The 22890-nt window shown below is 30.4% G+C and overlaps 3 protein-coding genes and 1 long non-coding RNA gene across 5 annotated transcripts; 1 reads left to right on the plus strand and 3 right to left on the minus strand.

The window, feature by feature from the left end:
- Nucleotides 1-28: 28 nt before the first annotated feature.
- On the minus strand, nt 29-2057 carry LOC108856815 (zinc finger CCCH domain-containing protein 36). 2 transcript variants are annotated; one of them, XM_018630706.2, is made up of 3 exons: nt 1727-2057; nt 1091-1142; nt 29-891 (listed from the first exon to the last, which is right to left on the minus strand). In XM_018630706.2, the coding sequence occupies exons 1-3, from the start codon at nt 1809-1811 to the stop codon at nt 291-293; spliced, it is 738 nt and encodes a 245-aa protein (XP_018486208.1). In that variant the 5' UTR covers nt 1812-2057; the 3' UTR covers nt 29-290. The 2 variants fall into 2 exon arrangements, with proteins under 2 accessions (XP_018486208.1, XP_018486209.1); XM_018630707.2 differs by lacking the exon at nt 1091-1142.
- A 1721-nt stretch (nt 2058-3778) lies between these two features.
- On the plus strand, nt 3779-4763 carry LOC108859572 (uncharacterized). Its single transcript, XR_008934499.1, has 2 exons — nt 3779-4036; nt 4147-4763. It is a non-coding gene; the product is annotated as an uncharacterized LOC108859572 (long non-coding RNA).
- A 3180-nt stretch (nt 4764-7943) lies between these two features.
- On the minus strand, nt 7944-10427 carry LOC108861500 (formate dehydrogenase, chloroplastic/mitochondrial). Its single transcript, XM_018635374.2, has 5 exons — nt 10283-10427; nt 9539-9713; nt 8745-9285; nt 8424-8661; nt 7944-8242 (listed from the first exon to the last, which is right to left on the minus strand). The coding sequence occupies exons 1-5, from the start codon at nt 10367-10369 to the stop codon at nt 8129-8131; spliced, it is 1155 nt and encodes a 384-aa protein (XP_018490876.1). The 5' UTR covers nt 10370-10427; the 3' UTR covers nt 7944-8128.
- Nucleotides 10428-16520: 6093 nt separating this feature from the next.
- On the minus strand, nt 16521-18060 carry LOC108858006 (nucleolar GTP-binding protein 1-like). Its single transcript, XM_057010517.1, has one exon. The coding sequence runs from the start codon at nt 17970-17972 to the stop codon at nt 16539-16541; it is 1434 nt and encodes a 477-aa protein (XP_056866497.1). The 5' UTR covers nt 17973-18060; the 3' UTR covers nt 16521-16538.
- Between the last annotated feature and the right edge of the window lie 4830 nt (nt 18061-22890).

A 22890-nucleotide genomic window follows, 5' to 3' on the forward strand; every position in this document is an offset into this window, starting at 1 on the left:
GTTGGTTTTAAGTTTGTAATCTGGTGTCTTCTTAAACTTAATGAAATTCAGATGACCAAAATAAAAAAAAAAAACAGAGAAAACATGGAATATCAAGTAAAGACAGCATACAAATCAAACTAGATTCTAAAAAAAAAAACAAATAGGGAACACTTTAAAATGACATTGTATTCTCTCATGAAGAAAGACAGCTAAAAAGACAAGTAGGGGAAAGATAATACTAAAGATCACCACCACAAATGAAAGAGACTTGAATTCTCTAACTCCACCAGCAAACTCTAGGCAACAATTCATGACCTGCGTAGCTCTGCTTCGCCGTGTGCAAAGTGACATCTATCACCAAATGTACAGTTTCCTTTCGAGAATCTCTCACACATCTTCGTCTTGTAGTTGCTCCCTGGATGCGGTTTCCCTTCCGAACCAAGACCGCCGCCGCCGCCAACACCAGGTGGTCTCCTAGATGCCGAATTAAGCCTCCCAATCAGCTCTCTAACCATTGCGCTCGCTTCGTTTATCTGCTCAAATGTTCCTTCAAGCTCAATGTTCTTCAGGTTCGGATCTCTCTCGTGATCTTGTATCGATAACTTTGCTCCTGTCTGACGACATATCTGTTTCGAACTGACTCCACCTTTTCCAATGATTGCGCCTGCCAAGGAAGCATCCACGCTGATTTTGGCTGTGGCTGAGGCACCGAAGCTAGAGACATGGCCAGGCCCAGACTCTCCTCTCCCTGTGAACCGCCCCCCACCACCACCACCACCAGATCCTTGCATGTTTCTGGAAACTTGAGACATGGGTGATCCCATGTTGGTCATCTGTGATACGGGATTGTATCCTCCGGGAACATAGTGCAAGAAATGGCAGTTCTCACCAAAAGGACAGCCAGAAGTGCTGCAACATAAGCAAAAGTAAATACGTCAGAGAGTTACAAAACCATTGGCATTACGATGACACAAGGGAACAAACAGTTGTAATAATAACTAATCACATCATTAGCATACAGTTTTACTTGTTAACTTGAAGTTCATACTTGAAGATAAATAAAGATTTGAATATTAATCCAGTTAAGAAAAAAAAAAAGGATTATAACCTGAAAAATTTTGTGCATGGCTTCGATTTGCTTCCTAAACCAGATTCCATCTCTGTTCCAAAGATTAAGTGTTTTTCTTTAGTTAAAAGACTTTGATGATGTTCAATAGTATTTGCTTTGAATTTTATACATGTCATTCATACATTCATCTATATGTAGATTTAACACTTAAATCAAAGCTGCATAATAAATAAATTCTCTAAAATTTTCAGGATTATTTACCAACAACTATCACATGAATAAAAAAAGGCCAATTCAATCAAGCAAACTCGGGGTTTGAACATAATGGTGTTATAAGATTTTACTAAGCTAACACATGAGAGGGGTTTTAAACTAAAAGCAAATAATGAAACTCAAGAGACAGTTTAATAAAGTAGAAGACTTCACGAAAACAGAAGATCTAAACTTGAATCCTATTAAATCTCATGACTTGCTAACAAAAAAAACCCTACTTTTCTGAGTAAAAAACAGTAAGAAGCTCGAATTGAAGAAATCAGCACTACCCCCAAATCCAATTGGACTGAAGAAAAAAAACTTATTAATCTAGCAATAAAGATCTAAAGTTTCAACCTTTTAACAGACCCAATGAAGCCACAACACAGAAAAGAAGAAGAAGAGAGTGAAAGAAGAGCTAACCTTGCTTAGACTTCTTGAATCCGCCGCCATTGGAGTTGTTGAATGAGCCAGCAGCTTCAGGCCGTCCTCTCTTACGAGCATCCATCGCAAAAAAAAAGTACAGATCCGAAAATTAGAAACCCTACTCTCTCTGTGTGTGTCTAAATCGGAGAAAGAGAAAATCGAAATCGGAACTAAAGGGAAAAACGAGTAGAGAGAATAATAATAAAGATAAGTAAACTTTTTTTAACCCTAAGGGTGGTGGTTTTGTTTTGTCGTCGAGGGGAAGATGAGATTTTCCTTTTCTCCCAACTCTTCTCGATTCGATTTTCTTTGATTCGATTTTTTTTTCTTTTTTGTCAACTTGATTCGATTTTCTTTGATTCGATTTAAACCGGAATGTCCTGAGGAAAAAAAAAGTGAAAGATAACCGGATTCGCAAGATGAGGCGGTTACGATTATATAACGTCGATTATAATTATTGATTTTGAAAGAATTTTTTTTTCATTTTTATTTTTTTTATTTAAAATTTTAGTTTTCCGTTAACTTGATTTTTTAAATATATTGAATGATTTTTAGATTTGAAGATAATATTTCAAAAATAAAAATAATAGACATTAATTTGACTATCGTTTTTAGAATTGGGATGTAATTTAATAAATAAAACAAAAAACTTGACATATATTTTAAGTGAGTATCAAATCATTTATTCTGTAGTTATATGTATATTATGATCTTAAAGTATGTGCAATAATCAAACAACTATTAAAAGCTAAACTAGACCATGACCCGCCCGACCGGGCGGATGTTTAATTATTTTTTTTAATTTTGATTTACACTAAATGATGTATTTGTTAATAGTTATTTGTGATACATTGAGTTTTTTTTTTGAATTTAAAAAAACAATCAAATGTGTGAAAAATATTTTTTATTATAAAGAAAGCTTAAAGTGAACAATGATAGATTATATATGAAATATATAAATCAATTTAGTTAATTTAAAATACGTTGAAATAAATGACTTTGAGTCATATATAAATCAATTTAATCGGCTCATTGTTATTACATATTTTGTTAGGGCCATAGTGTTTTATATCAAATTAAGCTGGTCTAGTGGCTCATGACTCCCCTCTCTTATTCTAACCGACAATTTTGTTTTGTAACCGTTCGGTGTTTAGAAAAAAATTGTGAAAAATGAAAAAAAGAAATATCTCGATTTTCGGTGTTCTCCCATAGCGATGACGATTTCAAAACTTATTAATCGAGGATCTAATGTTTTATCTTTGTGAATCTGATGTTTTTTCTTTACGAATCAAGGTATGGAGTAATTAAATCTTTTTGAAATAATTAGTTTATTTTCATTCTGTTTCAAAGTATATTCTTTGCATGTCTAGTTATACCTAGTTAATTAATAAATGTCCATAACATTTATAAAGCAAATCAATTGTTTCCTAAAAATAATGTAGTTAGCAAGAATATAGGCAATTGCCTCATTCTTAACTATTTACTTAATCTTATATTTAATATTAAGTACTCTGCAAGTTCAGTTAAACAGATTTTACTGAGAAGAAAACATAGATAATTTATTCATACGATATTTTTTTAGACTTATTGAGACCTAGCTCTATGTGAGGTGAATAAACATTGGTTTAGATGAAAAGGGAAATTCAATTTTATCTTGAAATTATTTTAATAGAGAATGGAAGTTAAATTTTATTTTACGACGATAAATAATTTCGAAATTAATATCCTAGATTTTTCTTATGATAACAAATATATAATATCGGAATTTATTTAATACAAGAAAAGTTAAATTTTGTTTTAGGACAACACATTAACTAAATTGAAAAAGACAAACATTAAAATAGAGACTATCTATAAATAAACAGAGTGATAAAGACACATTTAATAAACTGACTAAGACAAACATTGTAAATAACTTGAAAAACTAAGGGACGTTTTTAAAGTGTATTTCCCTTTTAATAATATAGATACTCTCATCATTTAGGGCGTCCACCTAGGATTGAAAAATCGTCCAATGGAAAGCTTTAATTTATCCACGTCACATTTGGGTTTGGCTTATCTGTTTTTGGTCTGTGAGATTCTGCCCATCGGACCACCTTAAGGCGTTTATTGGTCCGTAATTAGAATAAGTTGGCCAAAGCCCAATCAGCACAAACCGTATGACAATGTCGCTGCGTCTCTTTCACGATCTCCTACTTCATCGTTTCAGCTTCCTTCAACGGATCAATCGACACACCGCTCCGTCTCTGATCAATGAATCCTCTCATGATCTCATTTATGGTTTCTTCTCGCCTTCCTCCTTCTAAGGTTTTTTATAATACTCATCTCTTTCCCATATTTCTCACAACAACCAAAAATCTCTCAAGTTAGCATCTAAGCCACTTTCGCTGAGCATAATCGGAATGGGTACTCTTTAGGAAAAACCTCTGAGGTATGTGGTAGGACTTCGTGTCCTGAGATATATCAGGTATAGTAGTGTGTTTGTCTTCTAGATCGAGCCTCGGATGACTGCATCAGATGTTTTTATGCCGGAGATCCTTAAGCTTCTTTGTAGCTTCTGTGGAAGGATCTTACAGAGACCTGGTGATGGGAAGCTTAGATACATTGGAGGTGAGATTCATATCATCTTCATATGAAAACATGTTGTATTAAACGAACTGATGCACAAGACTAATGATCTGTGCAACCATCCGTATACAATCAAGTATCAGTTACCGGAGAAGATATTGATGCGCTTATATCTGTTTGATCGGATGAGGATCTTCTTCATATGGTTGAAGAGGATCAAGAAGCTAAAAAAAGAACAAGAATTGATAAATTATGTTATTCGATTCACATAGTTTTTTCTGCAAGAATCTGGTTTTGGTTTTCTTCAATTCAACATTTGATTTTAATCATTCATGATTGATTGTTGAGAGTTGTAAAGGAGAGTAACTGAGTGTACATACTTAGTCTTTATGAAAATAAAAATCTTTTTGCTAATAAAAACAAACTACATCATTTAATCATATAGTCTTGAGTTTTGTAAACTTGCAAGATTCAGTTGGAACTTGGATCAACCACAGGAAATGCAAACTATTGATTTGTCGATTTGGCCAGTCCCAAGAAGCATGAACTAGAAGATCACAGTCAAGGAAACACCTAGGGATGCAGTCCCATAGAAAGCTGAATCTGGTTTGGTCAAGTGACACTGTGGCTCTCTGATAAGTGCATCTTCTCTACCAATCGAGCTGTTTGACAGACTTAATAATCATATTCTCACACTTCAGCCGGTGCGAGATTTCTCACCAATAACCAAAATCTTCTGGAACTCAGAGCCAAGCCTAATAAAATTCATTGAGATTTCCTTATTGTGACATTAAGAACATCCCCAACAATTTTTATGAGTTATTGAAATCTTATTTTATTAGAAATCTGCAAACAAAACATTCTTTGTTTTCCTCTCAATCTCCCAATCTCTCTCTCTTGACATAACCAACACACAAAGTCTGAAACAGAACATCAGCGCAAAGTACAGAAAAATAACCAACAAGAGCTCCACACTTGCTCTAAATGACCAAGAATCTCAACTGTTCTCTAAAGAGAACTAAGAAACTTAACCCATATGATCTGTGCACTCTCTGCGTCGCCTTTCTCGCAAATTCCTCATCCGCTTGCTTGCTTTTCGCCTTCCTTACAGATCCAAAATACTATTAGTAGGGTTCGGAAGCATCAACAAGAAGATGAGAAAGACTTCCCACAATATCCTTAAAATTTATATCAACAGATTCTCTCTCAGTTTCAAGCTTTTCCAACAGTTTTTTGATCGCAAAGGCTCTAACGTACAAGGCGTCTCCTCACGGTTCTAATAGAACGATGTTTAGCTAACAGTTCTAATAGAATATAGTGTATTATCATAAAAAACGTCAACAGAGATGCATAGCAGCTAAAGATTTGTATGACAATGTTATATATCTTTGTGGTATAATATTATGGAGGGAAGAGCATGAATTCGGTCAAGCAATGTAAGATTGCTTTGGAAATAATTAAACAATATCTGGATGGCCAATTGTTGGAAGCACATCAAAAATCCATCCATAAAATTAGAGTCATTAAACTTGATTGATACTTGACAAATTATGGAGGCATAAAAACAACAATAACATGTCATCAGTACAAACCTAGACAGTCGTTATGACACATGCTTTTATTACAAGCAAATGACCAAATTTGTTTTTTTATATAATTTGAGCACAATATATATTTTCATGGTCTTGATTTTCTATTTCAACTTTCATAATAAATAAAACTAAAATATATATTTTCCGAAAATTACAAAGACCAGAATTCAAGCTATAAAAAGTGAATCGGTAACTCTCGACTATGTCAAACAATTTGATTTCCAACAGCAACGTAATGACCCAAACAAACAAAAAGTCAACAACAAAAATATTAAAAGACTGAATTACTTCTTTTGATTTAATCTTTGAAGAAAAAATAATATGTCTGAAAATATTTGTTTGCGGCTGGGTTCATGATTCATCTTAGTTTCCAGATTATTAATGATTATACTACATTTAAATTATTTTGGTTAAATTAAGGTTTGCTTCATTCTAACTTATTCGGAATAAATTATTTGATATGATTTTGTATGAAGCTCAAGTAAAATTCTGCTATAAATATAATATTTTATTACTTTATAAAATTAATCTATAAAAATATTTTCAAACAACATGAGAAAAATTCAGAAAAAATAATTTGTTATAAAAAAATCAGCAAAACCTTAAATAATCTACAAAACATAATTACTAAAACAAGTTAAATCAAATTTCATTATAAATTGAAAATATAATATAAACTGAAACAAAGATATATTATAAAACATCATTTTCAAATAAAATATATTATTTATTATCTATAAAGTTATTGAATATTTATATAGTACTTTAAAACATAAATTTTTATATTTTTATCACATTACATTATATTTTCAATTTATTTATCTTGGAGGTGGATTAATTTATAATCGTGAGAAAATTAATTAGTGTACTAATATTATAATTTGAAACTCTAACAAAAAGTGTGTCAAAAGAATAAATATAAACCATTTCATTTTTACTTATTTTGTATTTAAGATTTTGTATTCTCTAGTTTCAAAAAAAAAAAAAAGATTTTGTATTCTCTTAAATGGTTCTTTCAAGTCAAACCAACAAAATTTAATAAATTTAACAGTATGATGTTAGAAAATTTTATATTTATGTTCAATTTAAAATAATTTTTAGATGTTTTATAAAATTAAAATATATTTTAATTTAAAATAATTTTATTGTAAATCTACCCGTCTGCAGGGCTAATCCCTAGTGTTGATAAAAATGTCATTACTACATGTCATACATTTTCCGGATACACAGAAATGTGGTAGGTGTAAGGGCTTTAAATTCATATCTTACTTAATTCAAATCTTGACAGATCCTGCATAATAAATAATTTGAATCATTTGGCAGATTGAGTTTGACTAGAGAAAAATAGTGTGCGGTTTTAAGTAAATTGATAAAGAAGGTTAATAGCAAATTTTGGTGATGAAAGAATTTTGGGATTATGGTATCTATTTATCAATTAACAATGATGGAAGATCTTTTTCTTTTGCAAGACTCAATGATGGAAGATCAGAAGCATTTATTTTCTATTCAACATACGAATCATGTTACTAGTATGTGTTTTAGTATAAATTGAAGTTAATCTTCTTTAGTGATTGTACATATCTTTTAATAAAATGTCGACATTCTGGTTGAGTGATGAATTAGTATAAGTTTATAACTTATTAAAACATGTTTTTCAGATAAATTTTAGGTTTGAACATACTCTGATACACTGAAAATGCGATGTTGCAATATGGGCAAGGGCAGATTTAGAATAAGAAACAGAATAATAGTTGGCTGTCACCGTATCTAACCACTGTTTCATGATCAATTACAAGTTGAATGATTAGCATTGCCATCACATCTAGAGAAAATGAAAACAACACTTGTGTTATTATTTTAGTACTCATTTAAAATTGATTAAGATAGTTGTAGAGAAACATAAATATTGTTACAGATTTGGACCCAAGTTCTCCAACATTGTACAAATGTACGTCCAAGTTACCCCAGCGACAATGTGTGTCCATAATCCAGGTGCGGATCAAGTCGGGTCTATGTCGAAAATATTTTTTTGCGGGTCGATGGCCTTTAAAAAGTTCGGTTCAACTCGAAGATAAAATATAATAAGCAATTCATCATTGGAAAATTCAACATACAACAGTCTTATTGTTTTATTACTACTTTTTAAAATGGAAAAAGGGACACATTATTAAGAATTTTATTTCATTCTTTGTAAGGTTTTGCCCCTTTGGATACAAGACTTGAAAGTTGTAAAAGCTGCTTACCTGTACTGAGGAGCAAGCACACCATCCTTAACGATGTAATTCTGAGCAGGGAAGTCTTCTCCCTTGAAGTACTTCTCCAACATGTCTTTCGTCCCCGCCGCATAACGTAGCTGTTTTTTTAGTCAAACAAAGCAACACATATATTTCAATAACATATTTTACTAGGACTACAAAAGCTATAATTAACTCAATAACATATTTTGATTTATTGACATATATATATATTTGATTATTTTCAAAGCTATTCTATCATGTTTATATTTGTTAACTCTTTAAAGAAAACAATATTACCTGTGCATCCATGGTTGTGCCAGAGATGTGAGGGGTCATGGCTTGGTTAGGCATGTAACGCCATGGATGGTTCTTAGGTGCTGGCTGTGGGTCCCACACGTCCCCGCTATATCCTCCGATGTGTCCACTCTCCATCGCTTCCACCACAGCTTGTCTATCCATGATTGCTGCTCTTGCGTTGTTCACTATCAAAACTCCTTTCTTCATTTTGCCTATCATCTCTTTGTTGAACATTCCTCTGCATAAACAAGAACCCATTTGGTTAGATCACAAACAAATGTCTCAGTCTCGCTCATGTTTGTGATATTGACATCATTTTACCTTGTCTTCTCAGTGAGAGGCATGTTGACAACCACAACATCACACTTAAGTAGCATTTCATTCAAGTTCTCAACGTAGTTAGCACCAATCTCTTGCTCCAGCTCGGGCTCCATCTGAAGCCTGTCATGGTACAATAAGTTACACCCGAATGGTTTCAACCTCTGTAACAAAAGCTTTCCGATTCGTCCAGCTCCTACAGTTCCTATCGTCTTCCCTTCCAGATCATACGCTCTATACGCAATGCCAGCAACGTTCCACTCCCCGTTGATGACCTGGTTGTACCCTGGCACAAAGTTGCGCATGAGAATCAGGATTCTCATCAGCTCATCTTCTGCTACTGAGACCACGTTGCTTCCCGTGACTTCAGCTACCGTCAGTCCAGCTGCTGCAGCTGCTTGTAGGTCAATGTGATCGGATCCAATACCAGCAGTGAGGAGAAGCTGCATGTTCTTGGCTTTCTTGATCCTTTCCGCAGTCACATATGCCGGGTGAAATGGAGTGGATATCAAGACATGGAGGTCCGGGATATGCTTCTCAAGTTCTGCCAGTTATAAGAGTAGCTAGCATTAATTAGAAGAGTCATACATATATCATTAGATGTGATATTTGTTAAAAAAAAAGAGAGAATAATAAATATAAAAGCATATAACTTCTTTTTTTTGGATCAAAAAGCATATAGTGAATATCAGATAATAGTAATTATAATTTTGACCCAAAATAATAATAACTAAGTAATAATATAATATTTTTTTAAGTGATAAAAAATCTTATGTATGGATTTGATGAGTACTTACCGCAGTCTGGACCTTCTTTGTCGTCGGTAACAATGTACTGATGCCCTTGTGTTTCGAGCCAGTTGCGGATTCCTAAGGCGTTCTCGACGCAGCCGAGGAAGTTAGGGTTCTTGGTAGCGTATTCGTTAGCCTTGTAGAAAACACCGACAATCTTTTTGCTCTCACCAGAAGAAGCCTATTTCATAAACCAGTTCAGAAAACTATTTAACATAAAGTTTGTACATAGCCATACATATATATGAAAACAAACTTGAAGCATCTAAGAATCAAAGAGACCATGTCTTTAAGTAAGACTTGCGTTTCAAGTTTGAAGGCTAACACGTATACACTCAATTAGTAATAACATACAAAAACCCAACCGTTTAGAGGCCCAAAATCTGTAAGCATCCAACTTAAGTATCATGCCGTTTAATAAATCAAGAAAGATATACCATGTACTCATTGCTTCTAGAATGGAAAATGAAATAAATCACTAATAAGAAAGGACAGTTGTACTGTCCTAATTTCACAGTCATGCAACGTCTGAATTATTATCTAAACAAAATCGATTCTTCAACACCACAAACTGGATCTCATCAATTTAAGTGAACTCGTACAGAAAAAGATATGAAGACCTCTACGCTTACACAAACCATTTCTCACCGTACAAGAGGCGTATTGAACAAACAATGAAAGAGCAATAACAAAGTGTTTCTCCATATTAACACAAAAAATCTTGAAAAGAAGAGAGATGGAAGATCTTACATGAAGTTGGCGTGCAAAGTAACCCGAAGAAGAAGAACAGGCTCTGATCGCTGCACCGGTGAATCTTCTCATCGCCATGATTCTCATATATCAACTTTAGAGTTCAGAAAGAGTTTATTATCAATTTGGTTACTTCCTTGGTAGATTCACTAATGGTAGGAGAAGAGACAACTACTTATATACACACAGTTGATGAAAGTTCATGCACCTGAACCAAAACCAAAACGTCCCTTTTGTCCCGGACCAGATACGATGTGACACGTGGCAAAGATATATCTGAGGCATTTATTCTAATTTGGTATCGATGTTGTGGAATCAAGTCATGTATATCATCCGCATTATAGAAAATCAAAGTATTCAAGTCATATCTTTCTCCCTTTTCAGTTTCTGCATCTTTCATAAAAAGAAAAGATTTCTTAGCTTATTTTTTTTTGATACTGCTTGATTAGTTAGAGATTAATTTCTGAATTATTCAGATGTCTCTTCTGTTTATCAGATTTTTTGTTTAGTTTTGGAATTTCTTTCTCCATTTAGCGGATTTTTCATCTGCTTTTGTATATTTTTCAAGTTCATTCAGAAATTCTGAAAATTTACTTTTTGGATTATGTTTTGTTTGATCGTTCACTCTTTCGCAAGTGTAAATTTTCATTTTCTAATGTAAATCTCGGGTTAGAGTAAAGTTTGGTTAAATCGAGTTGATTGGATTGATTAACTGTTTTAATTATGTTCTAATCTACAAAATATATTCTATAAATGTAGGCCCGAAAATGTAAAGCTCAATATAGACTCATCTATAGGGCCTGGTTACCATTAGCCAAGGACAAATCATTTTCAAATGTTTGATACCCAAGCAGATCTCGTGATGATATTAATATTTTAAACAAAATGAGAGATGTAAATTATAGATATGAGGGTAAATATATATATGTTTGGTTATCTTCGGATATCCATTCAGGTTTGGATATTACTCGTTCGAGTTCGGATATCCAGTATCCTCTAAATCAATACCCGTTCGAGTACTTTGCTATTTTGGTTCGGATTTTGGTTTGGGTTTTTCTAATCGGGTTCGGATACAGATTCGGGTATCGGGTAAAATGCTTACCATTGTGCTGTGTGAGACTTATTTTATATAATAAATCATTACCACACATAAGTTCCAGTTAATAAAAACTTAAACCGAACCCAACCCAGAGTAAAACTTAGAATCAAATAAAAAAAATTCTGAAAGTTAAATAAGGGTAATCAAGTCAATGATAATATTATACATTTTGTATGTACTAATTTATTGGTTTATTAAACTTATCTGATGTTTAATACACATATAAATATAACTTACAATGACAATAATAATTATCTATTTCTTATGACCGAACATGAAAATATATATCAAACATGTGCATGAAAATATGACAAAACACATATAAAATACCAATCATGACATCATCCTAAATTTTTGATTTTTGTTAATTAAATAGCATCATACTTGTCATCAAATTTATCTTTTTAGAAAATCATATTAAATAAGTTTTATAAATGTTCTTTGTGTTAGGTTTTTTCAAAAATAAAACATTGTATTTTATAAATCTTCTTTTTATAAAATCAAATTACTAGAAACTAATTATTTCTAGTTACTATTAAATAATTTTAAATTTACTATCTTTACAATTCGTATCAATACTATTTTTATATTTCTTTTGTTAGTTAAATATTTCTTAGTATCATGTTCATCATCAAATTCTCTTTTAAGAATATTACCACATAAATTTTTAAAATTCTATTTTGTTTAGTTCTTAAAACATGATACAAATCTCTTTTGTTTATGAATTTATTTTAGAAAAGGAAATCTCCTTTTTTATAAAATAAAATTTCTAGAATTTTTATAATTACTATTATTTTTTTTTAAAAAATTATTATTTTTACAATTTGTATCAATATTATGTTTACACTTCTTTTGTTAATTAAATAATTTTAGTATCATGTTCATTATCAAATTCCCTCTTGAAAATATTATCAAATAAAAAATTTAAATTCTATTTTGTTTACGTCTTAAAAAATAGGAAGTTATTCAACCAGTTAGATTATATAGTCTTTATAATTATTTAATAGATTTTAAAATAATATCTTTAAAATACATTTTTATAAAAATATAATTTTTTAATCTTTGTGCACTAAGGAAAACATCAAGTATTATGAAACGGAGGGAATACATAATTTTCTACTAATGTATTAACAATATATGACATGTTAATAGTTTAATATTCCATTATTGCTATTTGAATAAATTATATATATATATATATCTAATATTTTAGATATTTTAAAATTTAGAATTTAAATCCGTAATTTTGTAAAAAAAAATAATTTTCAAATTTCAAAAAGTTTAAATTTCAAAATAAAACCATAACCAAGTGGTAAAGGAGTTACAGCTAGAGTTTTCGCCTTGGGTTTGGTTCTCTTTAGCCACCCATAGACGCTTTAACTTACAAGATAAATCGGATTTCAATAGGACTCGTGTTGATTAATCCTTCGGCTTAGATAGTCTTTGTGCTCACACCACAATTAAAAAAATAATACTTTTTCAAGTTTAGATCACAAAGTTTTGATGTAATACTATGATATCATTGAAATTTTAAATATGTGACTATAATAATTACCAAAAATTATATCTTATTGCTGCTGGTAAAAAGGATAAATTTTATTGTTATAACAAAAATTGGTTAGATAGCTAACACAACAAAATATAGGTAAGTTCCATATAATTTAATCGATGTATTTACATTTAAAAAAAGAAATAACAAACAAACTAAAACAAACTTCTAAAAATACTCATCATTTTTTACTATATAATTCACCAAGACTAGCACAATATCAGAATCATCTTGTTCACGATCTAAGGAAGACTAAACTAATACACATTTCACATTTGTTGTAAACATATATACATTATGAAAACTCATATTTCAAAAATATCATGCACTATTTTCATGATCATAGCTATATGTACAATGATGCTTTCAGCACAAGTTTCTCTTTCAACCAATGTTGAGAAATGTGTCAAACATTGCATCTCTAATGAGTGCATGAAAGTATCCGGAAAATTAGATCCGACAACTTGTGAAATAGCTTGCAAAACATTTTGCAATAAACAACTAACAAGTCATGAAGAATTTATTGTTCCAAAAACTAATCCTACTGCCGAAGCTGTTGCCAATTTCTTATGCAAAAAGTTTAATACATGTTTTTAATAATTAGTTTCAAATTTATGGTTTTCCATCATCTTCTTGTTTATTACATATTCAATATATATATATATATATATATATTGTATATTTGGGGTTTTTTATCTGACATGTATTATTTGTATGTTGTCATTTTAAATGTTATCATGAAATATATATTTTTATTTGCAACAAGTTTTTGTCCGTGTAAATAAACATTTAATATTCAAACTTACAATAATTATATTCACAAAAATGTAATATAATAATTCCAATAACAAGCGCAATAATAACCAAGTAAAATAATTCATGTTTTGGTTTTAAAGAACAACACTTGCTCAGTGTAGTTTGAATCAGAGACACAACAGAACAACTCCTTTACACTACTACTATGCCATTAACAATTTGGTATTACAAAAAAAATTCACATAAGATATAATAAAAAAAAATTAAAGTACAAACAAGTGTTAAACAAAATATCTAAGATATCTTAGACCAACTAATAGAAAAAAGTACAAATATATTCAAAAAATGTATAAGAAGGAAATAAATAATCAATGATTTATGTACTGAACTTAAACAATATTTCTAAGCATTTTTATTTACTTCCTTTCATAACAAAATAGAACACAAATAAAATATAAAAAGTTACATTAATTAAAAAGAAAATTTATAAAATTGTGATTTCTAACAAGAACAACAACAAAATAAGATTAATATTATCTTTAATTGCAAATAAACCAATTTTGTAAATATATATTAAATTTAAAATATTTTATTATTCTTAATTCCGTAAAACGAGTTATTCCTAGTTTCTAATAAGAAATGCATGTTTCCTAGACAAAGAGCCAAAATATCACATGAAATAGAAATAAACATCAAACGTACCAAAATATCTACACCTCCAATATTAAAATTGTCCATCAAACAATAAAAATTTGAAAATACAAACAAGTGTTAAGCAAAATATCTAGTATAAACAAGTTTTCGTTGCGAATCTTGGACCAACTAATTGAAAAAGGTACAAATATATTCAAAAAATCAATGTATAAGATGGATAAATAATCACTGATTTATGTACTGAATTTAAACAATTTCTCTAATCATTTTGTCATACTTTCATAACAAAATAGAATAAAAATAAATATAAATGTAAATATAAAATATAAATAATTACATTGATTTAAAACAAAATTTACATGCATGTGATTTCTACAAGAATAATAAAAAATACAGAACATTAGTATTATCTTCAATTGCAAGTAAACTAATTTTGTAAATTTATAATGCATGTGTCCTAGAAAAGAGCCAAAACATCACATGAAATCGAAATAAACATCAAACATACCAAAATATCTACACCTCCAATATTAAAATTGTCATCAAAGCTCTTAAAACTCAATCAACACTTTTATTAAGAATTTTAGTTATGAAACAACGCTAATGCCAAATATCATAATATTAAAAAAAAATATAAAACAAAAAAGAAGTAAAAGTAAAAATAACAAAATAAAAATTCATACATTAGATATAATAAAAAAATTAAAATGCAAACAAGTGTTAAGCAAAATATCTAGTATAAACAAGTTTTTGTTGCGAATCTTGGACCAACTAATTGAATAATGTACAAATATATTCAAAAAGTAAATGTATAAGATGAAGAAATAATCACTGATTTATGTACTGAATTTAAACAATTTCTCTAAGCATTTTTCATACTTTCATAACAAAATAGAATAAAAAGAAAATTAAAATATAAAATAATTACATTGATTAAAAAGAAAATTTACAAGCATGTGATTTCTAACAAGAATAATAAAAAAAACATTAGTATTATCTTCAATTGCAAGTAAACCAATTTTGTAAATTTATATTAAATTTAAAATATACTTTTATTATACTTAATTAATTTCGTAGAGCGGGTTAATCCATGGATTTAAGGTTAATCATGAAAATTAGTGAGTAGTTACCTTTTGGATTCATGGGATAGTGTGATTAGAGTGATTAAGTGAAGATCTATGGTGTTTAGTGTTAGATCTCTATGTTTCCTTGTTTGTTTCATATCCTTGATGCTAGATTAAAGTTGACTCCTTTAATCTAGAGCTTTAGACATTTCCTGTACACAAGGTGTATAATGAAATATCTGATCCAAGTGGATCTTATTCTAAACTTACCTTACCAAAGATATTTGATGTTAAGAGAGTTTAGATAGTTAGAGCATGTTTATTGGTAAGACCCACTTAAAGTCCCTTAATTTTTAAAGAGAAAGAGAAGAAAGAAAGAAAGAGAGAGTGAGAGAAAGAAAAAAAGAAATCGGACGATCAGAAAAAGAAAGAAAGAGAGAAAAAGAAAGAAAAGAATGAATCTATGCAACATGTGGACTAAGGAACGTAGCTTGTTGTCCTTAAATAAGGTACATCTCTTGTCTTTTCTTCTTTTTTTCTCTTATTTTAATTGTATTTAATGTTAAGCAATTAGTTAAGGTACATCAATAAACATGCTCTTAGTAGACTCATTCTTAATGATTGCTTAAGTCATTTAAGCTTAAAGATATTTGCTGTCTAGTTGATTAAAGCAAATGAACATTATTCTTGACAAAAAACTTGTTTATTTTAGTGTTTTAGACTTAATGAAGTCTTTTAATTGAAAGTTTGCCATCTTTAGTTTAGATTTAAATCACCTAAGATCAAATGCCTAGTCTCATAAGTCGTATTATTTCTAATTGATAGAAAGCTTGTTTTTTTTTTTGCATTTTAGTTTGGTTCTTGCATCGTATCATCTCTCTAAACTGGTTGCACTTAGATTAAGTATTGATTTGTACTCTTATTGCATCAGGGATAGATTGACATCCTTTCTTTACTACATTGATTTGAATCTTGGATCCTTGAAAAGTCTTTGTCAAATTTAGTTTTCTAATTAAAACACACGTGTCTTGTAAAAGAGCCAAAACGTCACATGAAATAGAAATGAACATCAAAAAGATGAACAACACGACAGAGTTATTCCACTATAAAAAAAAACCAACACAAGTTTTTAGCTCAAAAGCTTAGAGTTGAAAGACACTGTTGAACAGCTCCATAAGTGTTCCCTACAAGGATACAAAAACCAAAGGCTACTAATATCCGCAAGGGTTGAATCTTGCGAATATATACAACTTGATCCTTGTGCTCCTCTGTAAAACGCTCCTCAGCCATCACAAAATCATCATCTTCTTCTTCTCCTCCTTTTTCTTTCTCACACTGCTCTACTCCATCTTCATGCTCCAGCTCCTCAAGCCTAAACAAAACGTCTGGATCAACAAACAATTCTGAACCTTTATCATCATCTTCTTCTTCTCCTACTTCTTGTTCCAGCTCCTCAAGCGTAAACAAAACGTCTGAAACTCTATGTTCAACATCAACCTCTTGAGGACTAATGTATTTGTTCCTCAATACCCTAGCTTCCTCCAAAGCTACACAACAACTCAGTCTCCCACTCTGATCTAACAGCCTCTCGCACGCAACATTCTTCACAGAGACAACACCCTCTTCAATCCTCAAATCACTAATCTTCAAACCCACGTCTTCCCCCATTCCACCTATCATCTCTTCAATCAGTTCCCAATCTCGTTCAGATACTCGCATCAAATCACTCTTGTCGCAGACAACCAACAAAGGTCTATCCACAAACATAGCCTTCACGCAGAGCAAAAAAACAACCTGATCCGCAACACCGTAACCACACGAAGAACCAGAAACATCCAAAAAGAACAGCACAACCGCATCCCCAAGATGACGAGCCAAAGCATCGACAACAACATTACATTCTGGCTTATCCAAAACCCTATCAATCACCTGACACCTCATCAAACCATCGTAACCAGCAAAACAACAACCCACATCGAAAGCCACAGATTCTGTCCTAAAACCGACGACACCGTTAACAAAACGAGCCTTGTTATCCGCATGAGGATACCCCGAAACCAAGAGCGACGGAGCTTCGGGATCAACCGAAGGAAGATTCACCATGTGCTGCCTCACCTGCTCTAAATAAGCCAACGCAGGAGTGATCTCGTTCACAACGCTAAACATCCCCGCGACGGCGCTCGCTCTCAAGGCCTTACACTCCTTCCCCGATCCAACGAACTCGACGAGGTTAGCATAATCGTGAGCGACGTTCGCGATGAGGCGTCTCGCGGTGTGGACTTGACCTAGGGAGAAGCTGTAACGTTTTTTATCGAGGACGAGGCGGAGGAGGTCGGAGTAGAGATGGTGGATGTCGTCGGGGGGAGGGAAGTCGCGGAGGATGGTGGAGAGTTTGTTGGAGAAGGTGAGGTGTGTGTTGGTGACGTGGCGGGTGTGGAGTTTGCGGAGACGGGTGAGTTTGAGACGTGAGGAGGAGGGAACGCGGGACTGGGTGGTGGACGGGAGATGATGATCGAAGAACTCGTTGCCGATGGGGACAACGTTTATATGTTTGAAGTCTGATTGCATTGTTGTTGTTGTTGAGAGAGGGGAAGAGGAAGAAGATTCAAAAGGAGGTACAGCTTGTAACTGTTCTGTTAAAGGATGATAATCTAGTAAGGATTAGTGCAAATCTAGTTATTATTTTATTTATTTTTGTCATAAGATCTTATTTTCTCGATTTCGTTTACTTATTTATTTGGTTAAGATTCTTAAACTATTTACATTATTCTCATCAATAGAAAAAAAGAGAAAGAAAGAAGGGAAAACTGGTCAAGCAATCTTTCGTTTGGATGATGAAATCTAGCCAAACCCCGATCCTGTCAAGCTTTGCCTCACGTCTCCAAGGTATGATGTTTGGTTTGAAATATAGAATTTGGTTTGAAATTTTTAAACAAAAGTGAAGAGTATAAACTTCAGCATATAGAGGATTTACCGAAAATTCATTATTTTAGAAGAGGTTAACCTACAGATTTTGAAAATTTTTTAAAAAATGAAAATCTGGTTTTAGTGTATAGTTTCATCTGACATAAGATGATGGTCAAAGAGTTTAGAACTTCTGTTGTCTCCGTTTCTATAGATATTGAAGATTTTATAATGCTAATTTCATTGATCTAGGCAGTATATGAAATTTTACTAAACTAATTTTTTTTAAAAATATAATGATTCCTACATACCATGAAAGATATTTTAGAATACATTAATTCAAATTTAGAATGTGGTTTGAAAATTTTAAACCAAAGTAAAGAGTATAAATTTCAGTATATAGAGGATTTACCGAAAACTCACGGATTTTGGAAAAAAATTCAAAAAAAAATGAAAATCTGTTTTTAGTGTATAGTTTCATCGAGCACTAACATAAGATGATGGTTAAAGAGTTTAGAAAATTTTTGGTCTCTGTTTCTCTAGATAATGAAGATTTTATAATGCTAATTTCATTGATATAAGCAGTATATAAAATTTTACTAAACTAAATATTAAAAAATAAGAATGATTCATATATACCCCATGAAAGATAGTTTTGAATACATTAATTCAAATATAGAATGTGGTTTGAAATTTTTAAACAAAAGTGAAGAGTATAACCTTCAGTATATAGAGGATTTACCAAAAACTCATTATTTTAGAAAAGATTAACCCACGGATTTTGAAAATTTTCAAAAAATGAAAATTTGGTTTTAGTGTATAGTTTCATCGAACACTGACATAAGATGATGGTCAAAGAGTTTAGAACCTCTCTTGACTCCGTTTCTATAGATAATGAAGATTTTATAATGCTAATTCCATTGATCTAGGCAGTATATGAAATTTTACTAAACTAAATATTAAAAAAATTATAATGATTCCTACATACCATGAAAGATAGTTTAGAATACATTAATCCAAATGTAGAATGTGGTTTGAAATTTTTAAACAAAATTGAAGAGTATAAACTTCAGTATATAGAGGATTTACCGAAAACTCATTATTTTAGAAGAGGTTAACCCACGGATTTTGAAATTTTTTCAAAAATATGAAAATCTGATTTTAGTGTATAGTTTCATCGAGCACAGACATAAGATGATGGTCAAAGATTTTAAAACCTTTGTAGTCTCCGTTTCTCTAGATAATGAATATTTTATAATGCTAATTCCATTGATCTAGGCAGTATATGAAATTTTACTTAACTAAATATTAAAAAATTGAATGATTCCTATATACCATGAAGGATAGTTTAGAATACATTAATTTAAATGTAAATGTGGCTTGATTTTCTTTTTAAAAGTGAAGAGTATAAACTTCAGTAGTTAAAACTTTTACTGAAAACTCATTATGCCCAGTTAAAAGTGAAGAGTATAAACTTCAGTAGTTAAAACATTTACCGAAAACATTCATCGATTTTGGCCTCTGTTTCTCTAGATAATGAGAACTTTTTAATGCTAATTCCATTGATCTAGGCAGTATATGAAGTTTTACTAAACTAAATATTAAAAAATTATAATGATTCCTATATTCCATAAAAGATAGTTTTGAATACATTAATTCAAATGTAGAATGTGGTTTGAATTTTTTAAACAAAAGTGAAGAGTATAAACTTGAGTATATAGAAGATTTACCGAAATCTCATTATTTTAAAAGGGGTGTTAACCCACGGATTTTGGAAAATTTTCAAAAAATGAAAATCTGGTTTTAGTGTATATTTTCATCGAGCACTGACATAAGATGATGGTTAAAGAGTTTATAACATTTTTGGTCTCTGTGTTTTCTAGATAATGAAGTTTTATAATGCTAATTCCATTGATCTAAGCAGTATATGAAATTTTACTAAACAAAATATTAAAAAATAAGAATGATTCCTATATACCATGAAAGATAGTTTTGAATACATTAATTCAAATGTAGAATGTGGTTTGAAATTTTTAAACAAAAGTGAAGAGTATAAACTTCAGTATATAAAGGATTTACCAAAAATCATTATTTTAGAAGGGGTGTTAACCTACGGATTTTGAATTTTTTTCAAAAATATGAAAATCTTATTTTAGTGTATAGTTTCATCGAGCACTGACATAAGATGATGGTCAAAGATTTTAAAACCTTTGTAGTCTCCGTTTCTCTAGATAATAAATATTTTATAATGCTAATTACATTGATCTAGGCAGTATATGAAATTTTACTTAACTAAATATTAAAAATTTTGAATGATTCCTATATACCATGAAAGATAGTTTTGAATACATTAATTCAAATGTAAATGTGGTTGGAATTTTTTTTTTTAAAAGTGAAGAGTATAAACTTCACTAATTAAAGCATTTACCTAAAACACATTATTTTAAAAGGGGTTAATCCACGGATTTTGAAAAAAATGCAAAAATATGATAATCTGGTTTTAGTGTATAGTTTCATCGAACACTGACATAAGATGATGGTCAAAGAGTTTAGAACATCTGTTGTCTCCGTTTCTATAGATAATGAAAAATTTATAATGCTAATTCCATTGATCTAGGCAGTATATGAAATTTTACTGAACTAAATATTAAAAATTAGAATGATTCCTATATACCATGAAATATAGTTAAGAATAGATTAATTCAAATGTAAAATGTGGTTTGAAATTTTTAAATAAAATATAAGAGTATAAACTTCAGTATATAAAGCATTTACCGAAAACTCACTATTTAAGAAGAGGTTAACCCACGGATTTTTGAAAAAATTCAAAAATATGAAAATCTGGTTTTAGTGTATAGTTTTATCGAGCACTGACATAAGATGATGGTCAAAGAGTTTAGAACCTCTGTTGTCTCCGTTTCTATAGATAATGAAAAATTTATAATGCTAATTCCATTGATCTAGGCAGTATATGAAATTTTACTGAACTAAATATTAAAAATTAAAATGATTCCTATATACCATGAAAGATAGTTTAGAATACATTAATTCAAATGTAGAATGTGGTTTGAAATTTTTAAACAGAAGTGAAGAGTATAAACTTTGATATATAATGCATTTACCGAAAACTCATTATTTTAGAATGGGTTAACCCACAGATTTTGGAAATTTTTATAAAGATGAAAATCTGGTTTTAAAGTATAGTTTGATCGAGCATTGAAATAAGATGATCGTCATACATTTTAAAACCTTTGTAGTCTCCGTTTATCTATATAATGAAGATTTTATAATGCTAATCCATTGATCTGGGCAGTATATGAAATTTAAATAAACTAAATACTAAAAAATTTGAATGATTCCTATATAACATGAAAGATAGTTTAGAATACATTAATTCAAATGTAGAATGTGGTTTGAAATTTTTAAACAAAAGTGAAGAGTATAAACTTCAGTATATAAAGCATTTACCGAAAACTCATTATTTTTGAAAGTGTTAACCCACTGATTTTGAAAAAAGTTTCAAAAATCAGAAAATCTGGGTTTTGTTTGTAGTTTAATCGAGCACTGACATAAGATGATGTTCAAAGAGTTTAGAACCTTTTAAATCTCAGTTTCTCCAGATAATAAAAATTTATAATGCTAATTCCATATTGATCTAGACAGTATATGAAATTTTACTAAACTAAATATTAAAAATTAGAATGATTCCTATATACCATGAAATATAATTTAGAATAAATTAATTCAAATGTAGAATGTGGTTTAAAATTTTTAAACAAAAGTGAAGAATATAAACTTCAGTATATAGAGGAATTACCGAAAACTCATTATTTTAAAAGGGGTTAACCCACAGATTTTTTTTAAAAAATTCAAAAAAATGAAAATCTGATTTTAGTGTATAGTTTAATAGAGAACTGACATAAGATGATTGTCAAAGAGTTTAGATAGTTTTTGGTCTCTCTTTCTCTAGATAATGAAGATTTTATAATGCTAATTCCATTGATCTAGGCAGTATATGATATTTTACTGAACTAAATATTAAAAAGTTAGAATGATTCCTATATACCATAAAAGATAGTTTATAATATATTAATTCAAATGTAGAATGTGGTTTGAAATTTTAAACAAAAGTGAATAGTATAAACTTCAGTATATAGAGCATTTACCGAAAACTCATTATTTTAGAAGGGGTGTTTTCCCACGGATTTTGGAAAAACTTTAAATATATGAAAATCTGGTTTTAGTTTATAGTTTTATCGAGCACTGACATAAGATGATGGTCAAAGATTTTAAAACCTTTGTCGTCTCCATTTCTCTAGAATAAAGATTTTATAATGTTAATTCCATTGATGAAGACAGTATATGAAATTTTACTAAACTAAATATTAAAAAACTAGAATGATTCCTATATATTGTGAAAGATAGTTTAGAGTACATTAATTCAAAGGCAGAATGTGGTTTGAAATTATTAAACAAAAGTAAAGAGTATAAACTTCAGTATATAAAGCATTTACCGAAAACTCATTATTTTAGAAGGGGTTAACCCACGGATTTTGGAAAAATTTCAAAAATATGAAAATCT

The sequence above is a fragment of the Raphanus sativus genome, chromosome 5 (assembly GCF_000801105.2).
Source record: "Raphanus sativus cultivar WK10039 chromosome 5, ASM80110v3, whole genome shotgun sequence".
Lineage (NCBI taxonomy): Eukaryota > Viridiplantae > Streptophyta > Magnoliopsida > Brassicales > Brassicaceae > Raphanus > Raphanus sativus.

What these genes read in the sequence shown, in the direction of transcription:
- LOC108861500 (XM_018635374.2), bottom strand. Translation starts at nt 10,369, where the DNA reads ATGAGAATCATGGCGATGAGAAGATTCACCGGTGCAGCGATCAGAGCC. An exon ending in ACTTTGCACGCCAACTTCAT is followed by an intron (nt 9,714 to 10,282) that starts GTAAGATCTTCC and finishes TTTATGAAATAG; the next exon opens with GCTTCTTCTGGTGAGAGCAA. An exon ending in GCACAACCATGGATGCACAG is followed by an intron (nt 8,243 to 8,423) that starts GTAATATTGTTT and finishes CTAAAAAAACAG; the next exon opens with CTACGTTATGCGGCGGGGAC.
- LOC108858006 (XM_057010517.1), bottom strand. Translation starts at nt 17,972, where the DNA reads ATGCAATCAGACTTCAAACATATAAACGTTGTCCCCATCGGCAACGAG.
- LOC108856815 (XM_018630706.2), bottom strand. Translation starts at nt 1,811, where the DNA reads ATGGATGCTCGTAAGAGAGGACGGCCTGAAGCTGCTGGCTCATTCAAC. An exon ending in ATTCAAGAAGTCTAAGCAAG is followed by an intron (nt 1,143 to 1,726) that starts GTTAGCTCTTCT and finishes TCTTTGGAACAG; the next exon opens with AGATGGAATCTGGTTTAGGA. An exon ending in CCATGCACAAAATTTTTCAG is followed by an intron (nt 892 to 1,090) that starts GTTATAATCCTT and finishes CTTATGTTGCAG; the next exon opens with CACTTCTGGCTGTCCTTTTG.